This window comes from Oncorhynchus mykiss, chromosome 7 (genome assembly GCF_057628025.1).
Source record: "Oncorhynchus mykiss isolate SJ-2025 chromosome 7, ASM5762802v1, whole genome shotgun sequence".
Classification (NCBI taxonomy): domain Eukaryota; kingdom Metazoa; phylum Chordata; class Actinopteri; order Salmoniformes; family Salmonidae; genus Oncorhynchus; species Oncorhynchus mykiss.
Window position 1 is genome coordinate 62,621,966 of NC_143028.1, and position 27,285 is coordinate 62,649,250.

The following is a 27,285-nucleotide window of genomic DNA, read 5'->3' on the forward strand; positions in this document are numbered from 1 at the left end:
GAGCTGCGACGCATCTGATACTGCTCAGCTGTCAGTCTTCATCCGTGGAGTGGACTCAAATCTGTGTGTTACGGAGGAGCTATTAGGATTCAAATCAATGCATGGCACAACCACAGGAAAGGAAATCTTTGAGGAGGTTTCCAAATGTGTAACTGAAATAAAGCTGCCGTGGGATAAACTCGTTGGATTAACGACAGATGGTGCGCCAGCGATGTGCGGTAAAAAGAGTGGACTGGTGGGCATGGTTCGGGAGAAGATGCGGGAAGAGAACTGTGCAGGTGAGCTAACTGTTTACCACTGCATCATACATCAGGAAGCACTGTGTGCCAAAGCCCTAAAGATGGAACATGTTATGACCACAGTAACACAGGTAGTTAACTTTATAAGAGCCAAAGGTCTAAATCACCGCCAGTTTAAATCTTTTCTGGAGCAGTGTGGTTCGGAATACGCAGACGTGCCGTATCACACAGAGGTGAGATGGCTAAGCAGAGGAAAAGTACTGAACAGATGTTTCGAGCTGCGTGAGGAAATATGTCAATTCCTGGAAACCAAAGGGAAGGATACAGCAGAGCTCCGGGAGCAAAAGTTCCTGTGTGAGCTGGCCTTTCTCTGTGACATCTCGAGCCATCTCGATGCGCTGAACCTGCAGCTTCAGGGGCGGGGGCGCATCATCACAGACATGTAGGCTGCAGTGAGGGCCTTCAAAACTAAACTGTGCCTGTGGGAGAATCAGATGCTGCAAGGAAACCCTTGCCATTTTCCCTGCTGCCAATCCATAAAAGCGCAGATCTCTACCGCCGTGTTCCCATGCGCACAGTTTGCTGAAAAACTCAGTGTTCTCACCGCTGAGTTTAGCCGGCGATTTGCCGACTTCGATGCCCAGAAATGCAAGTTTGAACTGCTTAGTAATCCCTTCGCAGTTGATGTGGAAAATGCACCAACCAACATCCAAATGGAGCTGATTGAACTCCAGTGCAACGACACGCTGAAGTCAAAGTATGATGCTGTGGGCGCCGCACAGTTTCCACGGTTCATCCCTGACACAATGCCTCAGCTCCGCACCCAAGCTGCTCAGATGCTCTCCATGTTCGGCAGCACTTATCTATGCGAGCAACTTTTCTCCTCGATGAAGATGACCAAAACAACTCACAGGAGACGTCTGACTGATGAACATCTTCGCTCGATACTGAGGATTTCTTCAGCTCAGAGCTTGAGCCCAGACATTGATGAACTAGCATCCAAGAGGAGATGCCAGGTATCTGGCTTGGGCACATCAGATTAGACCAGTGTGCAATAATTAACGTTTTCTTTATGCACTTTTTCTTGCTACAAGGTATGGGCTTGAATGGTTGATTGATTTATTATCATTTTATTTGTAAAATTATTAGCCAGTGGAAAAAGTTTATTTTGGTATTTAAATCAGAAGGCTGCAAATAGAAAAGAGGCATACAATTTTTATTTACATTTTATTTATTTAATAAATGAATGCCATTGATGTGTTTTTTCATTTGAAATTCGATTTTGCATGTCTCCACTATTAAATTATATATTGTATGGTAATAAGCGATGCTTGTTCCATATTCAATGTTAAAGCAAAACTTGTTTGGGTCCATATTAAAAGGTTAATTTGTTCAATGTTGGCCCGTGACTTTGTTCAGGTTTTACATTTTGGCCCACTGGGTATTTGAGTTTGACACCCCTGTTCTAATCTCTCAAAATTCATGTATTTAGCTGTTGAAATTATATATTTTTGCCAAGGGAAAATGCCCCCAGACTCCCCTACTGGCTTTGGGCTCTGTTCCTTTTCATGCATTTCTAGCAGATTCAGAAACTCCTCCTCGTAGTCATCTGCTCCATTCACTGATCCATCAGCCCCTGAAACACACACAGGAGGAACATACGTTCACATAAACTATTATTATTATCTATCTATCACTTTACTCTGCCTTCATGTAAATCTTTACCTCAAAAACCTCATACCCCTGCACATTGATCTGGTACTGGTACTTCCTGTATATATCTCCATTCTTGTGTATTTTCCCCCTCCTGTTACAATTTTTTTTTTTTTAAGTTTTACTCTGCATCTTTAAGAAGGGCTCGTAACCAAGCATTTCACTGTAAAGTCTACACGCGTATGTGACAAATAAAATGTGATTTGATTTGATTAAACATGCACATGCATGGGGGTTGAATTTGGCTCTCTACGACCAATCTAATTTCCAACGCCATAACCGAGGTCCAAACCGCTTAATGAGATTGCTAAGTGTTGTTTAGCTCGCTACAATATATACAGTACTACACACCATACATAAATATATAGTAGAAGTATATGACTGAATAAACTGTCTGATTTCCTGTTAGGTGGGATCTCTCTTTGGTGAGAACTGAACACGAACCTGTATGAACTATAAGTGCAAGACCGAAGGAACTGCCAATAATAGACCAAGCAGTGTAAGCCATGAATCTGTCCCCCTACTAACCTGTGAACAGAACTAGTTGTGGAATGAAATGGTTCCTGGGAGGCTGTAAAGGTCTGCGGACCATCGGACCGAGGTGGATCTAAACTTCTCCTTCTCCAGACACTCTCTTCACATCAATAAGCACATCCACATTTAAGATCCTCTCACCCCAGAGTACCGAACAGACACATTATAAAAGCTTGTAATAAAAAGGTGATGCAATTTCCAGCCCATGGCTTCAAGCGCCATGATTTTAGCTGTTAAATTGACGGGCAGTTAACTACTTAAAAAGGTTATGGAATGCTCCGGGAGGAACATTCTATCTAATCGGAAACTCCAATAGATGATAATGAAAACGTATTATAAGACACAATGTGTCAGAGTTTTAAAAATGATGTAAAATGAAAAGGTTTCGCCAATTAACCCCGGCAGGCGTGTCTCTGGAAGCACAGTCTTGTAAGGAGATGGTCTCTGCTGACCTATGGAGTCATGGGGAAGACAGAAAGCTGCAGCCTTCTGGGTTTTTTACTCCTAATTGGACCTAGTTTTACAGGTCTCCTCTCTCTGCCTCGTCTCCATGCTGTGCCTTATTTACAAGAGCCTTAACATTTCAGCCTGCCTAACCTCTGACACCTGTAAAACATTTCCATTAGCAAGATGTGACGGTGTCATTTCAAAGGTTTCTGGGAATAATGATAACAATATGGATTCTATAGGCTTACACACAGAAGAGCCATGTATTGCCTGCCTTTCACCTACACATAGGGGTGGGATCAGAAAGACCAGTCCTGGAATACTTTGTATTTAGGTTTTTATTAGTAAAAAAAACATCTCAGAGCAGGCTCAACTTGCCTGACTGCCGTACTGCCACGTTCTGACCTTAGTTCTTTTGTTATGTCTTTGTTTTAGTATGGTCAGGGCGTGAGTTGGGTGGGTTGTCTATGTTCGTTTTCTATGTTGTGTTTTGCGTTTGGCCTGGTATGGTTCTCAATCAGAGGCAGGTGTCGTTAGTTGTCTCTGATTGAGAATCATACTTAGGTAGCCTTTTTCCACCTGTGTTTCGTGGGTGTTTATTTTCTGTTCTGTATTTGTATTTCACCGTTCAGGACTGTTTTAGTTTCGTTCTCGTGTTTTGTTGTTTTTGTTCGAGTATTCGTTTTCATTAAAAGAGAATATGAATACTTACCACGCTGCACCTTAGTCCTCCTCTCTCCCAACGACGAGCGTTACAGAAACACCCACCACCAAAGGACCAAGCAGCGTGGTAACTGGCAGCAGCAGCAGCAGAGGCTGAAATCTCAGGACTCCTGGACATGGGAGGAGATTTTGAACGGAGAAGGACCCTGTGCTCAGGGTGGAGAATATCACCGCCCCAAAGCAGAGCTGGAGGCAGCGATAGCTGAGAGGGGGTGGTATGAGGAGGCAGCACGGCAGCGCGGTTGGAAGCCCGAGAGGCAGCCCCAAAAATGTATTGGGGGGAGGCACACGGGGAGTGTGTCTAAGTCAGGAATGACACCTGAGCCAACTCCCCGTGCTTACCGTGGAGAGAGAGGGACCGGGCAGAAACCGTGTTTTGCCGTGAGGCGCACGGTGTCCCTGGTGCGCAGGCATAGCCCGGTGCGGTACATAGCAGTGCCTCGTTTCGGCCGGAATAGAGTGGGAATCGAGCCAGGTGCCATGAAGCCGGCTCAGCGCATCTGGTCTCCAGTGCGTCTCCTCGGGCCAGGATACATGGCACCAGCCCTACGCATGGTGTCCCCGGTTCGCCAGCACAGCCCAGTGTGGGCTATTCCACCTCGCCACACTGGCCTGGCTACGAGGAGCATTCAGCCAGGTAGGGTTGGGCAGGCTCGATGCTCGAGACCTGCAGTGCGCTTCCACGGTCCGGTCTAGCCGGTGCCGCCTCCACGCACCAGCCCTCCGGTGGCAGCCCCCCTTACCAGGCTGTCTCTCCGTCTCCTCCCTACAGGTGCTCCCGCCTGTCCAGTGCTGCCAGAGTCTTCCTCATGCCCAGCGCTGCCAGAGTCTCCCGTCTGTCCTGAGCTGCCAGAGCCGCCCGTCAGTCGGGAGCTGCCAGAGTTGCCCGTCACGCCGGCTAAAGTGGCGGAGAAAGACTATGGTGGAGTGGGGTCCACATCCCACGCAAGAGCCGCCACCGCGGACAGACACCCACCCAGACCCTCCTCTATAGGTTCAGGTTTTGTGGCCGGAGTCCGCACCTTTGGGGGGGGGGGGGGGTGGTACTGTCACGTTCTGACCTTAGTTCTTTTGTTATGTCTTTGTTTTAGTATGGTCAGGGCGTGAGTTGGGTGGGTTGTCTATGTTCCGTTTCCTATGTTGTGTTTTGCGTTTGGCCTGGTATGGTTCTCAATCAGAGGCAGGTGTCGTTAGTTGTAGCCTTTTTCCACCTGTGTTTCGTGGGTGTTTGTTTTCTGTTCTGTGTTTGTATTTCACCCTTCAGGACTGTTTTCGTTTCGTTCTCGTGTTATGTTGTTTTTGTTTGAGTATTCGTTTTCATTAAAAGAGAATATGAATACTTACCACGCTGCACCTTGGTCCTCCTCTCTCTCTCTCAACGACGAGCGTTACACGTACATTATCTGTCTTTCACTTAAACAATGGGCATGAACCAGAAAGATCCGATTTAGGTTCGGAATTCTTAGCAGTTTTTTGTATTTTCTTACCTGCCCAATGGGCAACCTCAGAGTAGGCTAAACTTGCACAACTGCTCAGTTCACTTGCCCCAGGCAATAGGGCAACCCTTAAGGTCAATCCTTGATTGTGTGTGTGTGTGTAGTGTGTGTGCGTGTGTACATGCGAGAAGGAGTTTGGTGGTAGGGGTGTTGAGCCAAAGTGGGGTTCCACTCCGATGTACTCCTGTGCCATCTGAATCCTTCCCTTTCTTCTGGCTAGGAGGGATAATGAGATGGCTGAGGACATCCATCCATTTCCAAGAGGCAATAGGCATCAGAACAGTCATTAACTACTGGGATGCTATCAGGACAATAAAGAAAATGAAGAAATATATCATATTGATTTGAGGTGTAGGTCAATTTTGGCGATATATGAATAGTGTATCATATAAAATGAAGACATGTTTTGTTTAACAGGAAAATCCCATCCCTGTTACTAAAGTATTACCACCACCCATCAAAGAGATATGGTAGATAACAATACTGTAGGGATTGCGTGTGATGATCTCTTCTTGAAGCCCATCTCTTTTGTTTTTAGACGAGCCCACCATGAGCCACAACTAACCTCCCCGTCCACTGCCCTTGAGCCTTCTGTTCTAACTGGCTCAACAACAGAAAGCTTGGCTGGAGGACCATTCATCAGACACAGACACAAGCTGTGAGAAGTGTCTGTCCCGCACAGTACTCCAGTCCCATTGACGAGTGCAGGGGCCTCAACCTTGCCTTTGGCTGGGAGGGAGAGAGAGTGGTGCATTACAGGCAGGGCTCTGTCTGATACTGTATAATGATTGTCTTTCCTCCATAGGAGCACTTCTCTCAGCAAATTAGTTTCCCCTCTCCTGTCTAGAGGCTCTATATATATGACTGCCACCCCTGTGCTCCATTCTCCCCTTCCAGCATTGCAGTTTGAGTCAGAAATGAAACAATTCAATATAAGTATATAGTGATGGAAGGTGGAAAGAAACTGGAGAAAAAGAGGCATCATCATTGTATGGTAAATTACTGGAGCACCATCCAGAGAGGTATTCATTTTCTACAATTTGTCCCCACTTTTTTCTCACTTCTATCAAGTCTTTATCTCTAAGATCATTTTAAATCTATTTGTACTTTCTTTGCCTTAACGTATAAAAGTTGCTTCAGAGAACATCATGGGAGGTTTATGAAGTTTCGAACTCAAATTCTTCTTTTCTTCTAGAGGTTTATTTATGTTTTACAATTAATTTTAGTATCGCTGGGCTTTGTGGTCGTCAGAGGACCAATATTACACATTATGCTGCTGGCGTACATAGTGGATCGATAGTCTTTCTCCTACATATGACAGAGAGGGTGGAAGAGCACCGCAGACTGTTGATACTTATATGATGTGACTTGACTTCAGTATTATGTGACTTGACTTCGGCACTTCAACTCAGTGCAAGAGGTGTCACTACAGTCCCCAGTCCCTGAGCTTCCGTCCTCCTCTGGGCCCATTGACGTCATTACAAAACCTAGTAGGCTCATGATTCTCACCCCCTTCCATAGACTTAACAGTAATTATGACAACTTCTGAAGGACATCCTCCAGCCTATCAGAGCTCTCGCAGCATGAACTGACAAGTTGTCCACCCAATCTAAAGAATCAGATAATGAATATAGTACTGAAAACACATGCTACAGCTAGCTAGTAATGCAGTGTATAAAACGTGGTGAGTAGTTGACTCAAAGAGAGAAAAAGACAATAGTTAAACTGTTTTGAACAAATGTATTTCTTCCAAAATGAAGGAGAAGCAAGAGAGAAATAGAGAGAGATTGTCAATTTGTTTTCACTTTCAGTTTCACTTACTTAGCCAGCAAATGCAGCTAGCTAGTTTAGCCTACTGAAACACCCTGCTCAAACAGAGGGATACTATGTTAGCTAGCTGGCTATGACTATCCAACACAACACTGGAACTCTTCCAATTCAAGATAAGATTTTGGTATCACAAATTTTTTGCCACCTGGGCCCTCCAGTGAAACTGCTTACTGACTGTACACTAACGTTACTGCATGATTGTAGCGGATTTACTAACCTGTTTAGTTATATTAGCTATGCTGACTATGACATTACTTTAGCTAATATGGTAACAATGATGTAGGCTGTGTGTAGCGGTTTGGTTTGGAAAGGTTTTTTGGCCTGGTCACATACAGCTGAAGTCCACAAGCAAAGGGAATAGATGAGAGGAAGAGAGCCCATAGAAGGAATACAATGTGGCTGCTATGAAAGTGAACTGTGTTTACGCGTGATCAGGGATGTATTCATTCCGCTGATTCTGTTGATAAATGTTTATTCAACGGATGCAAACGGAACCAAACAGGGATAAACATAACTGAATTTGCCCAATAGAAACTCTTGGACTAATGATTACACCCTATATCAGCTAGATGCAGGCAAGAGTGTGCAAGGTGGTATTAAATGTCACTGTCAGTCCATGTTTCGCTGTCTGTCGCCTCAAATTTGTTTCTTGACCTGTGTGCAACTACGTTGTAAACTTTCATTCATAGGCTAGGTTGTACAACCTCATGATGTATATAGGGAAAAATTGAGTATCATGTAGTAGCCTAAATCTATCGCTGTTACATTGAACTGAGTGAAGGGAATATGAATGAGAGATATCCAATATGCTGTAATCGAAATAAGGCCATGCTCATGAAATAAAAAATAACCTCCCTCATCTTAAATGGCACTGACCACCACTGGTGTTAGTGATGCGCAGGTCAGCTTTTTGTTCACTCGCACCCACCTACAATTGCTAATAACCCATCTACAACCGCCAGACTAAATGTGATAAAGTGAAATATGAGGCCCACACCTGAGAATGCGCAAGTACAGTTCTCTTTTTCTCTTTAACATTTATTGAACAATATACTTTTCTTAAACATTCATTTATTTATTGGATATTTAGGCCAATTGAACAGTATGTGACAATGTGAGCTCTCTACTGCTCTCTCATCATGTTGAACCACTGGTCTCCATTCCTCATGTAAAGTGATTAGCCTACAAACATTTCAATTTCTGTAAACTGTATTAGGCCTACTGCCATTGCATTAAACTTATGAGTGCACCATTCGTTTATGCTATTAGCGTTAACACAAACTCAAGCACTATTTCATTAGTTTATAAAATAATGCGCGTTAGAGTTCTGTCGGGGTAGGGCGTGCAGTGTTGCTAGCAGGTGCAGATGCCACACTTCAGTATTTCAGGCAATCTGTCATTGCATTGGTTACTCCCGTTTGGGATTCATACTATTCTGACAAGTTCCATTGTATTTCTTAACCAGTAGGGTAACTGTATTATTTATGGTGTACGTTTATTGTGCTGACGTCTGTATATTTGATTTCCTTTTAGTGTCTATAACGATTATCAGGGCCGTAACTAGGGTCTGAGTTTTAGTGAGGTCTGGAAAAATTCTCAAATGCTATTTGGAGAATTGCAAAGATAAGAAAAATGACCCCAGTAATTATCACATTGGTTTCTGTAACTTCATTCACCTCAGTCAATCTACAAACACTTAGCCACTACACATTAACTCACATCAACTCAGCACCGGGATTAAAAACTATAATTTAATACGTACAGAGGGATCTGCAAGCAGAAAAAGTATTTTATTAACAAAAAGTAAACAAAATATTTAATTAAAACACCACACTCCTGACACCACACTCCGAGGGCCCTCACCTCCTCCCTGTAGGCCATCTCGTCGTTGTTGGTAATCAAGCCTGCCACTGTAATGTCGTCTGCAAACTTGATGATTGAGTTGGAGGCGTTCATGGCCACGCAGTCATGGGTGAACAGGGAGTACAGGAGAGGGCTGAGAACGCACCCTTGTGGGGCCCCAGTGTTGAGGATCAGCGGGTGGAGATGTTGTTTCCTACCCTCACCACCTGGGGGCGTCCCATCAGAAAGTTCAGGACCCAGTTGCACAGGGCGTGGTCGAGACCCAGGGTCTCGAGCTTAATGATGAGTTTGGGGGATACTAGGGTGTTAAATGCTGAGCTGCAGTCGATGAACAGCATTATTTCATAGGTATTCCTCTTGTCCAGATGGGTTAGGGGGTTAGGGCAGTGTGCAGTGTGATTGCGATTGTGTCGTCTGTGGACCTATTGGGGCAGTAAGCGAATTGGAGTGGGTCTATTGTGTCAGGTAGGTTGGAGGTAATATGATCCTTGACTAGTCTGTCAAAGCACTTCATGATTACGGAAGTGAGTGCTACTAGTCAATAGTCGTTTAGCTCAATGGTGGCCCTCTTGAAACATGTGGAACAGCAGACTGGGATAGGAATTGATTGAATATGTACAGAAACATACCAGCCACCTGGTCTACGCCTGCTCTGAGGACACGGCTAGGGATGCCGTCTGGACCGGCAGCCTTGCGAGGGTTAACACGTTTAAATGTTTTACTCACATTGGCTGCGGTAAAGGTGAGCCCGCAGGTTTTGGTAGAGGGCTGTGTCAGTGGCACTGTATTGTCCGTTGAGTTGATGCCAAAGAGCTCCATTTTGGTCTCATCTGACCACAACACCTTCACCCAGTTGTCCTCTGAATCATTCAGATGTTCATTGGGAAACTTCAAACGGGCATGTATATGTGCTTTCTTGAGCAGGGGGACCTTGCAGGCGCTGCAGGATTTCAGTCCTTCACGACATAGTGTGTTACCAATTGTTTTCTTGGTGACTATGGTCCCAGCTGCCTTGAGATCATTGACAAGATCCTCCTGTGTAGCTCTGGGCTGATTCCTCACCGTTCTCATGATCATTGCAACTCCACAAGGTGAGATCTTGCATGGAGCCCCAGGCCGAGGGAGATTGACAGTTCTTTTGTGTTTCTTTCATTTTCAAATAATCGCACCAACTGTTGTCATCTTCTCACCAAGCTGCTTGGCGATGGTCTTGTAGCCCATTCCAGCCTTGTGTAGGTCTACAATCTTGTCCCTGACATCCTTGGAGAGCTCTTTGGTCTTGGCCATGGTGGAGAGTTTGGAATCTGATTGATTGATTGCGTCTGTGGACAGGTGTCTTTTATACAGGTAACAAACTGATTCGGAGCACTCCCTTTAAGAGTGTGCTCCTAATCTCAGCTCGTTACCTGTATAAAAGACACCTGGGAGCCAGAAATCTTTCCGATTGAGAAGGGGTCAAAAACTTATTTCCCTAATAAAAATGCAAATCAATTTATGACATTTTTGACATGCGTTGGTATGGATTTTTTTGTTGTTATTCTGTCTCTCACTGTTCAAATAAACCTACCATTAAAATTATAGACTGATAATTTCTTTGTCCGTGGGCAAACGTACAAAATCAGCAGGGGATCAAATACTTTTTTCCCTCACTGTATGTACACATTAATAAATACAGCAGTTCTATACTTTGTCAGATATAGACCCGACTTGCTTTTAAATTTCAACTTTATGGACTTCAAAGTAACACACATTATCACTTCTCCAAAGTAAAGCAAAGTGCTAATATATTCCAAATCATTTTTCCTACCCCTACCGGAGCCACTTAAAAAATAAATATGTTGGCTTTTCTATTTGTGTTGAAAATAGTCTATTTGTAAAAAGAGGATTCCGAGTTCAGTGAAAATGCCACTCTGTATCTCTATGACAAGGTGTTTAAGAGATCCAAAGCTTGTTTATCAGCTAGAGGCAGGAGGCATAGACATCACACACAGAGGAACATGAAAAAATGTGTCAGAAAAGCACTGAAAATCACAGCAGAGAGAGAGAGCTACAGCACCAGCATCTCAGCTGTCTGAGGGAAGATTTCACCACTCCAAATAACAGACGTTCGAGTCTCCCCAGGGCGTACACACTGGTTAAATCTACATTGTTTCAACAGAACTTGTCAATGTATTGTCGACGTGGATTCTACATGGAAAATACATTTGAAAAAAGTTATCAACTGTTGTTTTGAGGGTGAAATTTGAACCACAGGATTATGTCGTCATTGAATATGTCGTCACTCATAAAAACAGCAGCTTCTTGCTATATTTGTTGACAGTGTCTCTCTAGTCATAGTTTTGAAAGTTTAGAAATCTCATAGTAGAGTGGCTATCAACTTCTCTAGGCTCCTGGAAGCTGCAGTCACGATGACCTGAGCAATCTGATTGACAAGCAGTAGGCCTATAGGTGCACTTGATCTACTATCCAGGCCCACCGGGTAGGCAAGTTTGTACCTTCAGACACATGAAATGGTTCAAAATGGGAGCACTTCGACTACGCAATCGACTAGGAAAGCCTTGGAGATCGTGATCGACCGGTTGCTGAGCACTGCTGTACACAGATAACAAAATGTATCAGAAGTTCAAATCAAATCAAATCCAATTGTATTTGTCACCTTACCGTGCAATGCTAACTTACAAGCCCTTAACCAACAATTAGAGTTAATAATGTCATGACTGTCCTGATCAGGTCAGGATACAGGAGACCACAATCGTACAGATTATCTCTCACCCCAACAGAGGAGGAGAGATCTAGGGGTATGAAGATGTGAGGGATTTTATGACCCCTCACACCCATTGTAAATCTTAGGCAACAGACAAAATTCCTTTGTCCTCTCACTATGGAGAACCGGACTCAGAACATTAAACATGTAATAAATGGACTTTGGAACAATGGTCTCGTTAGACACAATGGTGGTAATGACGATAGATGGAATATGAAAATTAACGTAATTTTTGTTATGTCATTAAAAGTCAAAGGACAAGGTTATAACAAAAACATTGTAACTTTAAGAGTTTTCCTAACATCTGCTTGATGTTTATACATTGTATGTTGTGTGGAAAATGTCCAAATCAAAGAGAATGTTTTTGTAAAGATGAAATGTGAAGTTAGTTGTCTAAATTGGATCTGAGTAAAATCTAGACCTTGCCTCATAACTTGGTGCGTCCAGAGAATTGCCCTAAAGGCGGTTATGCCCACTTCTGACCCGAGGGTATAAGACATGTGAGTTAAGAATTAAAATTTGAGACTAAGTGACCCGAGCTGCAGCAAAGGTCTGAGTAGTCAAACGAACCCAAAACGCAACACGAGGTTGAAGACTTAGGAATCCTTTTCTACCCATGCTACAGATGAGTAAACGCTTCTAAAAGGGTGAATTCAAGCAGGACTTTCCATTTCACCAGTCTCAATCAAATCGTGTACCTACACTGCTTTCATTCCTACGCTGTGAGCCCTGAGCTACAGGGCTGGCTGTCCTCAGAAGACCCCTTTCAGAACGAGGGCGAGGAATCAGACTATGAAGCCAAAAGGACACTGACATCTTGAGGACAACCAGAGAGTTGCACCAGAGAAGTGTGTCATTTCTTGAAGCCTAAACGGCCCACGTGACCTTCAACGCGTAATTACATAATTATATTCTGACCCATAAGAGCGGAAGTTCGGGGCAAGGCTAGGGTTAAAATAAGCATAGCCGACAAATGCACCCAAATGTATATTTCTCTCATGTACTTTCTCTTTTTCTCTCTCTTTTAACTTCTCAAGGATAGGGGGTACCACTTGCCATGCGGTAGTAGACCTATATTCTAGGCGGTGTCAGAGAAAAGACCAAAAAATGTCAAGACTCCAGTCACCCAATAGACTGTTCTCTCTGCTACCGCATGGCAAGCGGTACTGGAACGCCAAGTCTAGGGCCAAATGGCTCCTTAACAGCTTCAACCCCTAAGCCATAAGACTGCAGAACAACTAAACTCATCAAATGGCCACCCGGATTATTTACATGTAACCCTCCAGCTTTTTGTTTTTATATTGCTGCTACTTGCTGTTTATTATCTATGCATAGTCACTTTACAAATGACCTCGATTAACCTGTATCCGCGCACCGGTACATATCCTCGTTGTTGTTATGTACATTTCTTGTGTTACCTTGTGATTGATTCAAATTTTAGTTTATTTAGTAAATATTTTATTAACTATTTCTTGAACTGCATTGTTGTAAGTAAGCATTTCACGGTTGTATTCGCTGCATGTGACATTTTTTTTTGATTTGATCTGACATCAGTGTGCATCTCCACAGGACCTCTCAACATCTCCCTGAGACTAGTCTGTGTGTATTATTTAATCATTACACTATATCAGACTTTCACAATAAGGTCTTGACTAACTTGTACCCTCGCACATTGACTCGGTACAGGTACACCCTGTATATAGCCTCTTTATTGTTATGAACATTTCTTGTGCTACCTTTCGATTGATTGAAAAATAATTTTACTTTAGTTTATTTTGTAAATATTTTATTGTTGTGACGTTGTATTAGTTAATGTGATGACTGCTGCTCATCAAATGATTAACGGTTTATAATCGCGTGATTAAATGAATCAGGCAATTATCAACTCATTAACCTGGGGCACCATGGGAACCCCCTCTTTTACACTACTGCTACTCTCTGTTCATCATATATGCATAGTCACTTTAACCATATCTACATGTACATACTACCTCAATCAGCCTGACTAACCGGTGTCTGTATGTAGCCTTGCTACTTTTATAGCCTCGCTACTGTATATAGCTTGTCTTTTTACTGTTGTTTTATTTCTTTACCTACCTATCGTTCACCTAATAACTTTTTTGCACTATTTGTTAGAGCCTGTATGTAAGCATTTCACTGTAAGGTTGTATTTGGCGCACGTGACAAATAAACTTTGATTTGATTTGATATGCACTACATACTATTCTCTGTAGCGCCTTCCGGTCAGAGGCTGAGCAGTTGCCATACCAGGGGGTAATGCCACCGGTCAGGATGCTCTCAATGGTGCAGCTGTAGATCTTTTGAGTATCTGGGGACCCATGCCAAATCTTTTCAGTCTCCTGTGTGGGACAAGGTGTTGTCGTACCCTCTTCACAACTGTCTTGGTGATAGTTGGTTGGTGATGTGGACACTAAGGAACTTGAAACTCTCGACCCGCTTCACTTCAGTCCTGTCGATGTTAACTTTTTATGGCTGCAGGGGCAGTATTGAGTAGCTTGGATGAAAAGGTGCCCATTGTAAACGGCCAGCTCCTCAGTCTCAGTTGCTAATATATGCATATTATTATTAGTATTGGATAGAAAACACTCTGAAGTTTCTAAAACTGTTTGATTTATATCTGTGAGTATAACAGAACTCATGGTGCAGGCAAAAACCTGAGAAATTCCACTTCCTGTTTGGATTTTTTCTGGGGGTGGCAGATTTTCAACCAAGCTCTCATTGAAATTACAGCGAGATATGGATGAGTTTTCACTTCCTACGCCTTCCACTAGATGTCAATAGAACTTTGTCTGATGACTCTAATGTGAAGGGGGGTGTAACGACGTTCGTCTGTAGGAGGAGAAGCGGACCAAAAAGCAGCGTGGTGGTTACTCATGTTCTTTAATGGAAAACTGAACGATACATGAAATAACTCAAATCTACAAAACAACAAACGGACCGTGAAAACCTATACAGCCTATCCTGTGACAACAAACACAGAGACAGGAACAATCACCCACAAACACACAGTGAAACCCAGGCTACCTAAGTATGATTCTCAATCAGAGACAACTAATGACACCTGCCTCTGATTGAGAACCATACTAGGCCGAAAACATAGAAATGCCCCAAAACATAGAAAAACAAACACAGACTGCCCACCCAACTCATGCCCTGACCATACTAAATAAATACAAAACAACGGAAATCAAGGTCAGAACGTGACAGGGGGTCGAATGAGACAGGAAATAGTCACCACTGCCACGAGTTGACCATGCTTTCACCATGCGCGTTCACAGAGGAAGGACCTGCGTTCCACCGGTCATCTCAAGTCATTCTAATTCTCCAGTTGGAATGTTATTCAAGATATATATAAACAACATTCTAAAGATTGATTCAATACATCGTTGGACATGTTTCTACTGACTGTTACGGAACGTTTGGACATTTCGTCACGTTATAGTGGACGCGCTTTGTGACTTTGGAATTCTTTACCAAACGCACTAACCAAAGTAGCTAATTGGACATAAATAACGGACATTTTCAAACAAATCAAGCATTTATTGTGGACCAGGGATTCATAGGACTGCATTCTGATGAAGTTCATCAAAGGTAAGGAAACATTTATCATGTATTTTCTGGTTTCTGTTGACTCCAACATGGCAGCTAATTTGGCTAATGTTCTGAGCTCCGTCTCAGATTATTGCATGGGTTGCTTTTTCTGTAAACTTTTTTTGAAATCTGACACAGCGGTTGCATTAAGGAGAGGTATATCTATAATTCCATGTGTTTAACTTGTATTATCATCTACATTTATGATACGTATTTCTGTTGAAACGATGTGGCTATGCAAAATCACTTGATGTTTTTGGAACTAGTGAATCTAATACGCCAATGTAAACTCAGATTTTTTTATATAAATATGAACTTTATCAAACAAAACATGCATGTATTGTGTAACATGAAGTCCTATGTGTGTCATCTGATGAAGATAATTCAAGGTTAGTGATTCATTTTATCTCTATTTTTGCTTTTTGTGAATGCTATATTTAGCTGGAAAATGGCTGTGCTTATTGTGGTTTGGTGGAGACCTAACATAATCGTTTGTAATGCTTTTGCTGAAAAGCATATTTGAAATCGGACACTTTGGTGGGATTAACAATGAAATGACCTTTAAATGATATATGACACATGTATGTTTTAGGCATTGTAATTATGAATTTGGCGCCCTCTATTTTCACTTGTAGTTGTCATATCGATCCCATTAGCGGGATTGCAGCCATAACAAGTTTTAAAGGGGGCCTGTTCAGCCCTCCTTTTCCTGTAGTTCATGATCAGCTCTGTTGTCTTGCTCAAATTGAGAGAGAGGTTGTTGTCCTGGCACCACACTGCCAGGTCTCTGCCCTCTTCCCGATAGGCTGTCTCATCGTTGTCGGTGATCAGACCTACCACTGTTGTGTCATCAGCAAACTTAATGATGTTGTTGGAGTCGTGCATGGCCACGCAGTCGTAGGTGAACAGGGAGTACAGGAAGGAACTAAGCACGCACCCCTGAGGTGCCCCAGTGTTGAAGATCAGCGTGGCAGATGTGTTGTTGCCTACCCTTACCAACTGGGGGTGGCCCGTCAGAAAGTCCAGGATCCAGATGCAGAGGGAGGTGTTGAGTCCCAGGGTACTTAACTTAGTGATGAGCTTTGTGAGCACTATGATGTTGAACGCTGAGCTGTAGTCAATGAACAGCATTCTAATGTAGGTCAATCAATCAGATTTATTCATAAAGCCCTTCTTTACATCAGCTGATGTCACAAAGTGCTGTACAGAAACCCAGCCTAAAATCCCAAACAGCAAGCAATGCAGGTGTTTGTGAGACATATCCATTTGGTCTTCTCTTCTTATAATACCTTTATAGCAACTCTGCTATAGCCTGGTATGTGGTTGAGGATGTAGCCTAGCTTGCCTAGGCACTTCTGCATTTCATTTACCGTCTGCGGTTTTATCCTATCCTGTACTGTCTCTAGGTAACTCTTGCTTGTAGTAATACCATCGCTTATTGTAAACCAGAGAAAGCTCACTTCCTTTTACCCTATTTGACTTTTGGTTTGGTTGAGCTTCATGCCTGCAGTATTCAACTTGGTTAAGGCTTCTTTTGTGTCTGGCGTTTTTTGCATTGCTTCCCTGGCTTATGTACTCCTCCAATTATTTTGTGTGCGAACTCTGGTCCCAGGGTTCCACAATCCTTTTTAAACTGCTGTATTTTTCTCTTACAAAGCTTTTCTATTATTTCATTAATATTTTTCTCTGATAAGGCCGTTTCTGTTCTGACTCTCTCTATTTGGTCTGGAACATTTACAGTTTAAAAATGGTTCATATTTATGACTCCCCTTACTTGTAATTGTTTAACGTCCGATAAGCTGAGGAGATGTTCTTCTTCTTGTATCATATTTATCCCGAAGGGGTTTATTATTTTCATATCTTTTAAAGTCTATCCTGAAATTTTACCCTGAGGTGTCCACACTTTGCACTGCGGCTGTTTTTTTTTGTTTTTTTTTACTCCTGTGTCAGTGTCTAACTGATCTTCTACATTTGCACATGGGTCACTATCTGTTTCAGCTCTTTCATTGTAGTTATGTCTATGTTTAACTTCCTCTTAACTGCTGCTTTAATGGCTGTGGTTTAAAACCGGCCTTTTTCGCTTCCGCATCTGCTTCCTGTTGCCACAGCTAATACTGTCAGTAACAGATATGGTTTCTGTTTGCAAATATTGACTGACTGTCTCACTGTCTCCCTGTATGCACTAATGAATTTTATAGAACTCAACATTTCTATGTAGTAACCTATAAGATAATTATATAGTTCAACTTAATTAACCCGATACTGTTAATGACCCTGGGTGTCACGCCCTGGTCTTAGTATTTTGTGTTTTCTTTATTATTTTGGTCAGGCCAGGGTGTGACATGGGTTATTTATGTGGTGTGTTTTGTCTAGGGTTTTTTTGTAGGTTATGGGATTGTGGTATAGTATAGTAGTCTAGGAAAGTCTATGGTTGCCTGGAGTGGTTCTCAATCAGAGGCAGGTGTTTATCGTTGTCTCTGATTGGGAACCATATTTAGGCAGCCATATTCTTTGAGTGTTTCGTGGGTGATTGTTCCTGTCTCTGTGTTTGTTTGCACCAGATAAGGCTGTTTAGGGGTTTCACGGTTATTGTTTTGTATCGTCTCGTCATTATCTTTATTAAAAAAGATGTATGAAGATATCCACGCTGGATTTCGGTCCGATTCCTGCTACACCTCCACTTCAGAGGAAGAGGAAGAAAACCTTAACACTGGGTCACAACAGATGCCATTTATTCTTGTCATCTTTCTACTATTTAAAGACAAACCTTCAAATTATTAAATAAGGCCCAAACACTGCTAAACATAGTATATTCTGTACTACTGAAATCTCTCTTTCGGTAGTCCACTGTATTTTATCTAACAATAACCTGGGTTAATCTTAACTCAGTCTCATCAATAATTTTATATGTTGCGTAGTATGGAATCCATTATCTACAGTACTTTATTATCCCTAAGAACTGCAACATATTTATTTTCATAATTAAATTTAATGCTTATAAAATTACTATTTTTCTACCTTCATCTTTTTTCTGCCCTGTTGGCTATATATCCTAAGTACTTAACATGAGTCTTCCTGCATGGCTCTCAACATTACACTAGTGTCTCCTAGATTCGAGTCCCATCTTATAGCAGGGCCATTGCCGTGGGGTACCAGGGCTGTGCATAGAAGGCCACTTTGCCAGAATACACACTTACAAATATTGTGGTTTAATTCAAATATACTAATTGACAAAAAAAACTATTTTTTGAATACATTTTTTAAAAAGCTATAATTTTTGTGAATGATATCATAAATAGGACTAGTGGAGTTGTCACACATGCAGCTAACACAGACATATGGAAATGTCTGCTCTCTATGTCTGCTCTACCCAAAATTACAACCATTTAATTGCAGCATTACCACAAAAATGGAAGAGGCAAGTAGAAGGGGAAAAAAGTAAGGAACTTGTATGTCGGCCCTGTATTAAAGAACATAACTGGTTAAAGAAAAGTGTGATAAATAAAAACATATACCAATTTCATTTAAGGACCAAAAAACTGACAGCTGTGCCATATAGATTGCAAAATAGTTGGGAAGAGATTTTCGATGTACCCATTCCATGGCACATGGTTTATGAATTGATACGCAAAACAACACCAGATGCAAAACTTTGTATTTTTAAATTTAAATGAATATAAAAAATGATTGCAACTAATAGAATGTTATATATATGGGGGATACAATCTTCCCAGCTCTGCAGATTCTGCTGTGAGGAGGCAGTCATTCAATAATTTATTTTGGTATTGTCCATATGTAGCTTGTTTTTGGTCACAGGTCCAGGAATGGCTGAAAAATTGCAACATTTGCCTAGAACTAACGCTGTAGATAGCAATACTGGGTGATTTGAAAAGCCATAGTCAATCAATCAATCATTAGTATAATAACTATTTTAGAAAAACATTTTATTTTTAATTTACAATCTGTAGAAGCTATGAGATTAGAAAAGTTAAATTGGTTTGTGAAGCATCACAGCACAGTTGAAAAATATATGGCAAATAGAAATCCAAAATGAATGATGTTGAGAGATAGATGGGAGAGGTTGAATGGAGCTGAAGGGTGGGACTAATAACAAGATGAAACATGTAAAACATACGTGGTCTGTAAAATGTATACAGGTTCAGATCCTTTGTGAAATAGCACAGTTACAAATAGAAATCAAACTGGATGGACCTCAGAAATAGAGGAAGGACTAAAAACAAACAAAATAACTATTGTAAAATAGACTGTGTCTGTAAAATGTGTATAAGATGTATAAATTGAAGGTAAAAGCCGAAGTGTTTATTAGTTTACTCCAATTGGGGGATCGGTGGTAGGGTTTGCTGGGAATAATAATAAAGGTATATTCTTTAAAAAAGTATGTATGTCTATATAGGTATGTGTATGTGTCACGTTCTGACCTTTATTTCCTTTGTTTTGTCATTATTTAGTATGGTCAGGGCGTGAGTTGGGGTGGGCAGTCTATGTTTGTTTTTCTAGGTTTTGGGTATTTCTATGTTTCGGCCTAGTATGGTTCTCAATCAGAGGCAGGTGTCATTAGTTGTCTCTGATTGAGAATCATACTTAGGTAGCCTGGGTTTCACTGTGTATTTGTGGGTGATTGTTCCTGTCTCTGTGTTTGCACCAGATAGGACTGTTTAGGTTTTTGCACATTTATTGTTTTGTTAGTTATTTCGTGTCTAGTTCCTTTATTAAAGAACATGAATAACCACCACGCTGCATTTTGGTCCGCTTCTCCTTCACCACAGGAAAACCCTTACAGTATGTATATGTGTATATGTATGCATGCGTGTATGGATATATATTTACCCAAAAAATATGGAGGATTGGAAATGATGCAGACAATTACATTGATGGAACCAATATTCTTTCCACAATATTAAGCTGATCCACCCCTTTAAGAAGAAAAAAGACTCCTAGTGGTAATATCTACTGTATGATTACCTTTCTAACTGATTCCTAATGTTAATATCTACTGTATGCTGAACTTCACACTTATGTGTAAGTGTGTGCCTGCCTGCATGCTTGTGTACGTGCCTGCGTTCGGCATGCTGTGTATCTGTGTCCTCTTAGTACATTTGACATTTTACTCATTTAGCAGACGCTCTTATCCAAAGCGACTTGCATTTTCATACTTTTTTTGTAGTACTTTTTTTGCAGTACTGTTCTACCCTCTGTCTGTGTTCATGTCACACTATTTTAACGAACCAATCACATTCAAGCATGAAGCTGGTACACCTGCTAGTATATTGCTCCTTTATTACTTTACTTTCTGTGCCTAAGCCTATGGCATGACACGTTCCTAATAAAATCAATTAATACAATTATTTTACAGAGTACAGTCCCACTGGGCACAGACATAAATTCAACGTCTACTCCACGTTTTTTAAATTTCATTTAATCTCCTCTCCTTTTCTCCTCACCCTCAACTCTATAAGAGAAGGCCCAAGGTCCCTCCCCTTGGATTGTATTCTCCAATGTGTTTTGAGGAGGAGAGAGGATGTGAGGAGGAATCGAGGAAAGGTGAGTTGAGAAAGAGCCCATAGGCAAGTCTGTAATACCACTATTTCTCGTTTGTCACTCTCTGGCCTAATTGCAAAGTCAGAAACCCTGCCTATTTCTAAAATGTATCTTCTTCAAATCTGATTGTAAACCTAACCCTAACCACACTGCTAATCTTATGCCTAACCCTAACCATATAGAGAGTGAGCGAAAGAGAGAGAGACCTACATGCAATGCTACTGTACATAATAAGCTATTGTTTGTTATATCACCCTTTCACAAATCCAGTTAAATTGAGAGTTACATGCTATGTCATTCCATTTATTTACAGGGTCAGAATACCCATAATTAATCTCAACACAGTCCTCCTCTCCTATGTGTACTACAAAAACAGCACCATTATCAGGCTGGTTACGCCCCCAGTACCTGCAAGGAAAACAACACAGAGAACCAGACAGTCAGACACTGTGGTAAACATTCTAAGTCATACCCAGATGTTGTTCTACTTAAAATGGTTAGTCATATGGCCAGATTATTATCTCTCACCTTGTGGCCAGTGGTGTACCATCCACCCATTTCCAGGTCCCCTCTGTCTCTCTATCAGTCAGACCGATCCAAACACTATCAATATTCCTGCTTAATCCAGTGAGGAATTTCTGTTGTTGAGAAAAATATGTCAATTACATGTGAGTAATTATTTACCTGATTCATAAGTGTGTGAATCTCTCTCTTTCTCTCTCTCACCTGTTCATTTCTGCTGTTTACAACCACCAGGTCTGCTCCTCTCTCCAGACAGTCTTGTCTGCTCTCCTCCCAGGTTTTCTTCTCAGTAGACAGGAAGTAACAGCTGGATCCCGACAGCCTCCATCCTTCAATACACCCTAACAGAGTCCTTGTTGGGACCCCCATGTCCCTATCTTCCACCACTCTTCCGGTACCTACAGTACAGACAGCACACATCATATTTAAACTATTCAGATCTGGGTTGTGTTCCAACAATCTCTCCTTTCTCCTCAAGTGTGCACTTGTCCACTACAATCCCACAAATCTATAAGCATTGGCTTGGTGTAGGCATGGACACGAGGGAATTCCCATGCACCAGTCATTTCCTTTTAATTCCATGAAGGGAAGTGTACAACTGCACACATTTGGAAAAAGGGCAAGATTTTTAGGACAGATTTTAAACTTCGTTGGATAAATATATATTACACGTATTGAACAACACATTCTAACATTGTAATTAACTGAGGGGGTGTAGATAACTGACGGGGGCTAAATTTCGATTCACCACCCTTATCCACCACCCTTATCCCGTGTACACTCGTACACTCCCCCCTCATGGATTGAATTGAAATGGTGTGAGGAATATGGTGGAAACTCCCTCCAGCCATGCTGGTCCTCCAACTCTTCATCAGAGAACGAAATAAAGAGAGAGAAGAGAAGCTCCTGGGATACATCCCAAATGGCCCCCTATGTATTTTAGTGCAGTAATGCATTGTACAATGTTCAGTGACGTACACAAGGCCAAGGGCACGAGTTACAGTAGTCACTCAATTATCTATGGATGATGTCAACATTTTTGTGTGTCAACATTATTGACAAACTTCTGGTTCCACAAGCTATGTAACATCAAGTGCTTCTACACCTGCATTGCTTGCTGTTTGGGGTTTTAGGCTGGGTTTCTGTACAGCACTTTGAGATATCAGCTGATGTACGAAGGGCTATATAAATAAATTTGATTTGTCTGAATTGTGATCCATGCTTTGTGAGTATAGAACTATAGTAATATAGTAAAATACATTTACAATGCCTTCCAATATAATTTACCCCCTTGGCGTTTTTCCTATTTTGTTGATATTTTTTATTTGGATTTCATGTAATGAACATACACAAAATAGTCCAAATTGGTGAAGTGACATTTTTAAAAGTACTTGTTTCAACCCCCCCCCCCCAAAAAAAAAAAACTAAAGTGGTGAGTGCATATGTATTCACCCCCTTTGCTATGAAGCCCCTAAATAATTACCTTCAGGAGTCACATAATTAGTTAAGTAAAGTCCACCTGTCTGCAATCTAAGTGTCACATAATCTCATATATATATATATATATATATATATACACCTGTTCTGAAAGGCCCCAGAGTCTGCAACATCACTAAGCAAGGGGAACCACCAAGCAAGGGACGCTATGAAGACCAAGGAGTTCTCCAAACAGGTCAGGGACAAAGTTGTGGAGAACAGATCAGGGTTGGGCTATTAAAAAAAATATCAAACTTTGAACATCCCATAGAGCACCATTAAATCCATTATTAAAAAACGGAAAGAATATGGCACCACAACAAACCTGCCAAGAGAGGGCTGCCCACCAAAAGTAATGGATCAGGCAAGGAGGGCAACTAAGAGACCAAAGATAACCCTGAAGGAGCTGCAAAGCTCCACAGCGGAGATTGGAGTATCTGTCCATAGGACCACTTTAAGCCATACACTCCACAGAGCTGGGCTTTATGGAAGAGTGGCCAGAAAAAAAGCCATTGCTTGAAGAAAAAACTTTACTGATACATACTTTATTGAGGAAACATATGGAAGAAGGTGCTCTGGTCAGATGAGACTAAAATTGAGTTTTTTTTTTTTTTTTGGCCATCAAGGAAAACACTGTCAGGCACAAACCCAACAACCAACATCATCACCCCGAGAACAACATCCCCAGAGGGAACCATGGTGGTAGCAGCATCATGCTGTGGGGATGTTTTTCATAGCCAGGGACTGGGAAACTTGTCAGAATTGAAGGAATGATGGATGGCGCTAAACACAGGGAAATTCTTGAGGGAAACCTGTTTCAGTCTTCCAGACATTTGAGACTGGTATGGAGGTTCACCTTTCAGCAGGACAATGACCCTAAGAATACTGCTAAAGCAACACTCGAGTGATTTAAGGGGAAATATTTAAATGTTTTGGAACGGCCTAGTCAAAGTCCAGACCTAAATTGCGAATCTGTGGTATGACTTAAAGATTGTTGTACACCAGCGGAACCCATCCAACTTGAAGGAGATGGAGCAGTTTTGCCTTGAAGAATGTGCAAAAATCCCAGTGGCTAGATGTGCCAAGTTTATATGTGCCAAGTTTATAGAGACATATAGAGACTTGCAGCTGTAATTGCTGCAAAAGGTGGCTCTACGAAGTATTGACTTTGGGGGGGGTGAATAGTTATGCATGCTCAAGTTTTCCGTTTTTTTGTCTTATTTTGTTTGTTATTTCTTTCGCAAGTCACTATATACCTGCACTATGGGTACTGGTTAAAATGAATACACTGTACATAGAATAGGGTCCAAAATGGCACCCTAGGGTCCCAAATGGAAAAGGGTCCCAAATAGCATACTATACTCTATGTATTGCACTACTTTTGACCAGAGTCCTCTGGGCCCTGGGCCCTGGTCAAAAGTAATGTACTATAAATGGAAGAGCGCTGATATTGTGTAATTTAGGACACTGACTCACTCACAGAAAGCTAGCTTTAGGGAGATGTTGAGAATGACTTGTAGAATACACATCATCCCAAAACACACAGCAGCCAGCCTGTAGAGTCTTGTTCTTCCATCTGCAGAGGAACACACACACGCCGACACACACACACACACACACACCATCATTCTACATCACTAATTAATATCATTAAACATCACTAACATATTATCCCACATCACTAACGATTATAATACAAATTCTGACAACCAAACATTTCCATTGCGTCATTGGTTTACCCCGATTGACGGTTGGCAGCAACAGTTTGCTCAAGAGTGCTATCATCTCAAATGGGATAAACAGGAAGCTAATGTATGAAGAAATTACCCGAAATTACACAATATAGCTGTAGCGTGATTACAGGGTCAATCTGTGGTTGCTACATCAATTTTTTGGGACTTTTAAATGAATGATATTTACCTATTAATTCCTGAGGACTGTGAGTTCTCGTTTTCCATAGTTGATGCGAGTAAGACATTTAAACGTGTTAATTATCGCCCCGTAGCACTCACTTCTGTCATCACGAAGTGCTTTGAGAGGTTAGTTAAGGATCAAATCACCTCCACCTTACCTGACATCCTAGACCCACTGGAATTTGCATACCGCCCCAAAAGATCCATGGATAATGCAATCGCCATTGCACTGCACACTGCCCTATCCCTTCTGGACAAGAGGAATAACTATGTAATAATGCTGTTCATTGACTACAACTCAGCCTTCAACACTATAGTACCCTCCAAGCTCATCATTAAGCTTGGCACCTTGGGTCTTAACCTTGCTCTGTGCAACTGGGTCCTGGACTACCTGATAGGCCACCCCCAGGTAGTGAAGCTAAGCAATAACACCTCTACTACGCTGATCCTCAACACATGGGCCCCACAAGGGTGCTTGCTCAGCCCCCTCTTGTACTCCCTGTTCACCAATGACTTTCTCAGCGTGCACATCACTGACAACCTGAAATGGTCCATCCACACAGATAGTGTGGTGAAGAAGTCACAACAGCGACTGGTGGTAAAGAAATGTGCCCCTAAGAATTTCACAAACTTCTACAGATGCACCATTGAGAGAAACTGTATCACCGCCTGTACAGCAATTGCACTGTTCGCAACAGCGCAATCTGAAATGGTCCACTCACACAGACAGTGTGAAGAAGGCTCAACAGAATTTCAGCTCGGCCACTAAGACCTTCACAAACTTTTACTGATGCACCATTGAGAGCATCCTGCCGGGCTGTATCACTGCACCGTCTGCAACCGCATCATGTGTTTCCAGAGGGTGGTGAGGTCTGCCCAACGCATCACAGGGGGTAACTGCCTGCCCTCCAGGACATCTGCAGCACCCGGTGTCACAGGAGGTCCAAGAACTTCATCAAAGACCTCATTCACCTGAACCACGGCCTGTTAACCCTGCTATCATCCAGAAGGCGAAGTCAGTACAGGTGCTGGGAGCGAGAGACTGAAAAACAGCTAATATCTCAAGGCCATCAGACTGTTAAATAGCCATCACTAGACGGCCTCCATCCAGTACCCTGCCCTGAACTTAGTCACTTTCACTAGCCTGCTACCACATGGTTACTCAACCATGCACCTTAGAGGCTGCTGCCCTATGTACATAAACATGGAACACTTGTCACTTTAATAATGGAACACTGGACACTAATGTTTACATACTGTTTCACCCATTTCATATGTATATACTGTATTCTAGTCAAGGCCATCCTATTCAACTATTGTTGTACATATACTATGCTACGTATTTTTCAGATATACTATATTTTCTATCCACATACTGTCCATAATGTCTATACTATACATCCCATCATATATTTATACTCCGGACTCCGACATTACTCGTTCTAATATTTCTATATTTCTTAATTCCATTATTTTACTTTTAGAATTGTACATATGTATGTGTATTGTTAGATACAGTATTACTGCACTGTTGGAGCTTGGAAGTCAATCATTTCACTACACCCTCAATAACATATGCTAATGTGTATTTGTATGCAACTAATATATATTTATTTTTTTGAATAATGTAAATGATTTATTCCTCATGAGCTTAGTTTAACTGTCTAACCCATCAGAACCCAAACTATAAGCTTGTTTTACGGTGGAACTGTTAACAATGGATTGTAAAACTAACAGTTTATAGCCTCAAATGGTTAAAACTGTCATTTTGATCTTATGGATGTTCAGTCCTTGCATACTATCTCTGTCTATGAATTTGAGGGTGGTTACATTTCTCCAGCCCCATCGCTCAGCTGTTTACCAAAAACAGTGGTAGGGTGTCCACGTTGTTGTTGTTTAAAAAGGTTATTTTGTATTTAAATAGTTCCAAATAAATACATTGAATGCATACATTATAGTGTATGTGACCCCAGCAGGTTTTGAACCCCACGCTCGTACCAACTGAACCATAAATAAGTGTTGATTATGTGGTGTGTGTGCGAGAGAGAGAGGGAGAAATGATTTGTTCTTACCTGAGAGATGGGTCTCAGTCTTTACTCTCCTCGTTGCTCTGTTCTCGTTTCCTTCAATAACCTTGTTTAATTCAATAGCCTGTTTATTGACATAGTCGACCATCTTAACTAACTGCAGTCTGTCTGTCTGACCTCTTATTGTAATATCTATGATTCTAATTTACTTTTGCTGACAGTATTAACTTACTTATGATCACCTTTCTGACTGAGTAGTAGTTGAATAGTTGGTCTGATGTGTCTAAGCCTGGTCCTTCTCTGTTCTCTGTTTGTGGCCCACAGCAGGTGGCAGGATGTTTCAAGGCTCAAACCACCAATAAGAAGGAGACAATTGAGATGTATCACAAATGGCACTCTATTCTCTATACAAGGCACTACACAGGGAAATAGGGTGTCATTTGGGATTGAAGCTTGTAAAGCAGACAGTTTTGTGTAACCCGCTCTTCAACCCGCTTGTTCATTCTGTTCCGTGGTTTCCTCTATAGCTTCCTCTTTTTATTGTTTTATTCCCGATGTTAAGATATA

At 41.7% G+C, this 27,285-nt stretch overlaps 2 protein-coding genes across 5 annotated transcripts in view; both read right to left on the bottom strand.

Annotated features, from left to right (window-relative positions):
- Nucleotides 1–27,285, bottom strand: part of LOC149982629 (uncharacterized) — a 229,931-nt gene that overhangs the window by 7,831 nt on the left and 194,815 nt on the right. The gene's annotated exons all lie outside the window — the stretch shown is intronic.
- Nucleotides 1,453–27,167, bottom strand: LOC110528343 (CD209 antigen-like protein D). 4 transcript variants are annotated; one of them, XM_090241677.1, is made up of 5 exons: nucleotides 26,764–27,040; nucleotides 24,259–24,354; nucleotides 21,507–21,700; nucleotides 21,309–21,418; nucleotides 1,453–1,875 (listed from the first exon to the last, which is right to left on the bottom strand). In XM_090241677.1, exons 1-5 carry the CDS (start codon nucleotides 26,864–26,866, stop codon nucleotides 1,869–1,871), a joined length of 510 nt encoding a protein of 169 aa, XP_090097803.1. In that variant the 5' UTR covers nucleotides 26,867–27,040; the 3' UTR covers nucleotides 1,453–1,868. The 4 variants fall into 4 exon arrangements, with proteins under 4 accessions (XP_090097803.1, XP_090097804.1, XP_021466023.1 ...); XM_021610348.3 differs by lacking the exon at nucleotides 1,453–1,875 and adding an exon at nucleotides 19,151–21,188; XM_090241678.1 differs by lacking the exon at nucleotides 24,259–24,354 and having other exon boundaries at nucleotides 26,764–27,052.

What these genes read in the sequence shown, in the direction of transcription:
- LOC110528343 (XM_021610348.3), bottom strand. Translation starts at nt 26,866, where the DNA reads ATGGTCGACTATGTCAATAAACAGGCTATTGAATTAAACAAGGTTATT. An exon ending in TAAACAGCAGAAATGAACAG is followed by an intron (nt 21,419 to 21,506) that starts GTGAGAGAGAGA and finishes TCTCAACAACAG; the next exon opens with AAATTCCTCACTGGATTAAG. An exon ending in GGTACACCACTGGCCACAAG is followed by an intron (nt 21,189 to 21,308) that starts GTGAGAGATAAT and finishes TTTTCCTTGCAG; the next exon opens with GTACTGGGGGCGTAACCAGC.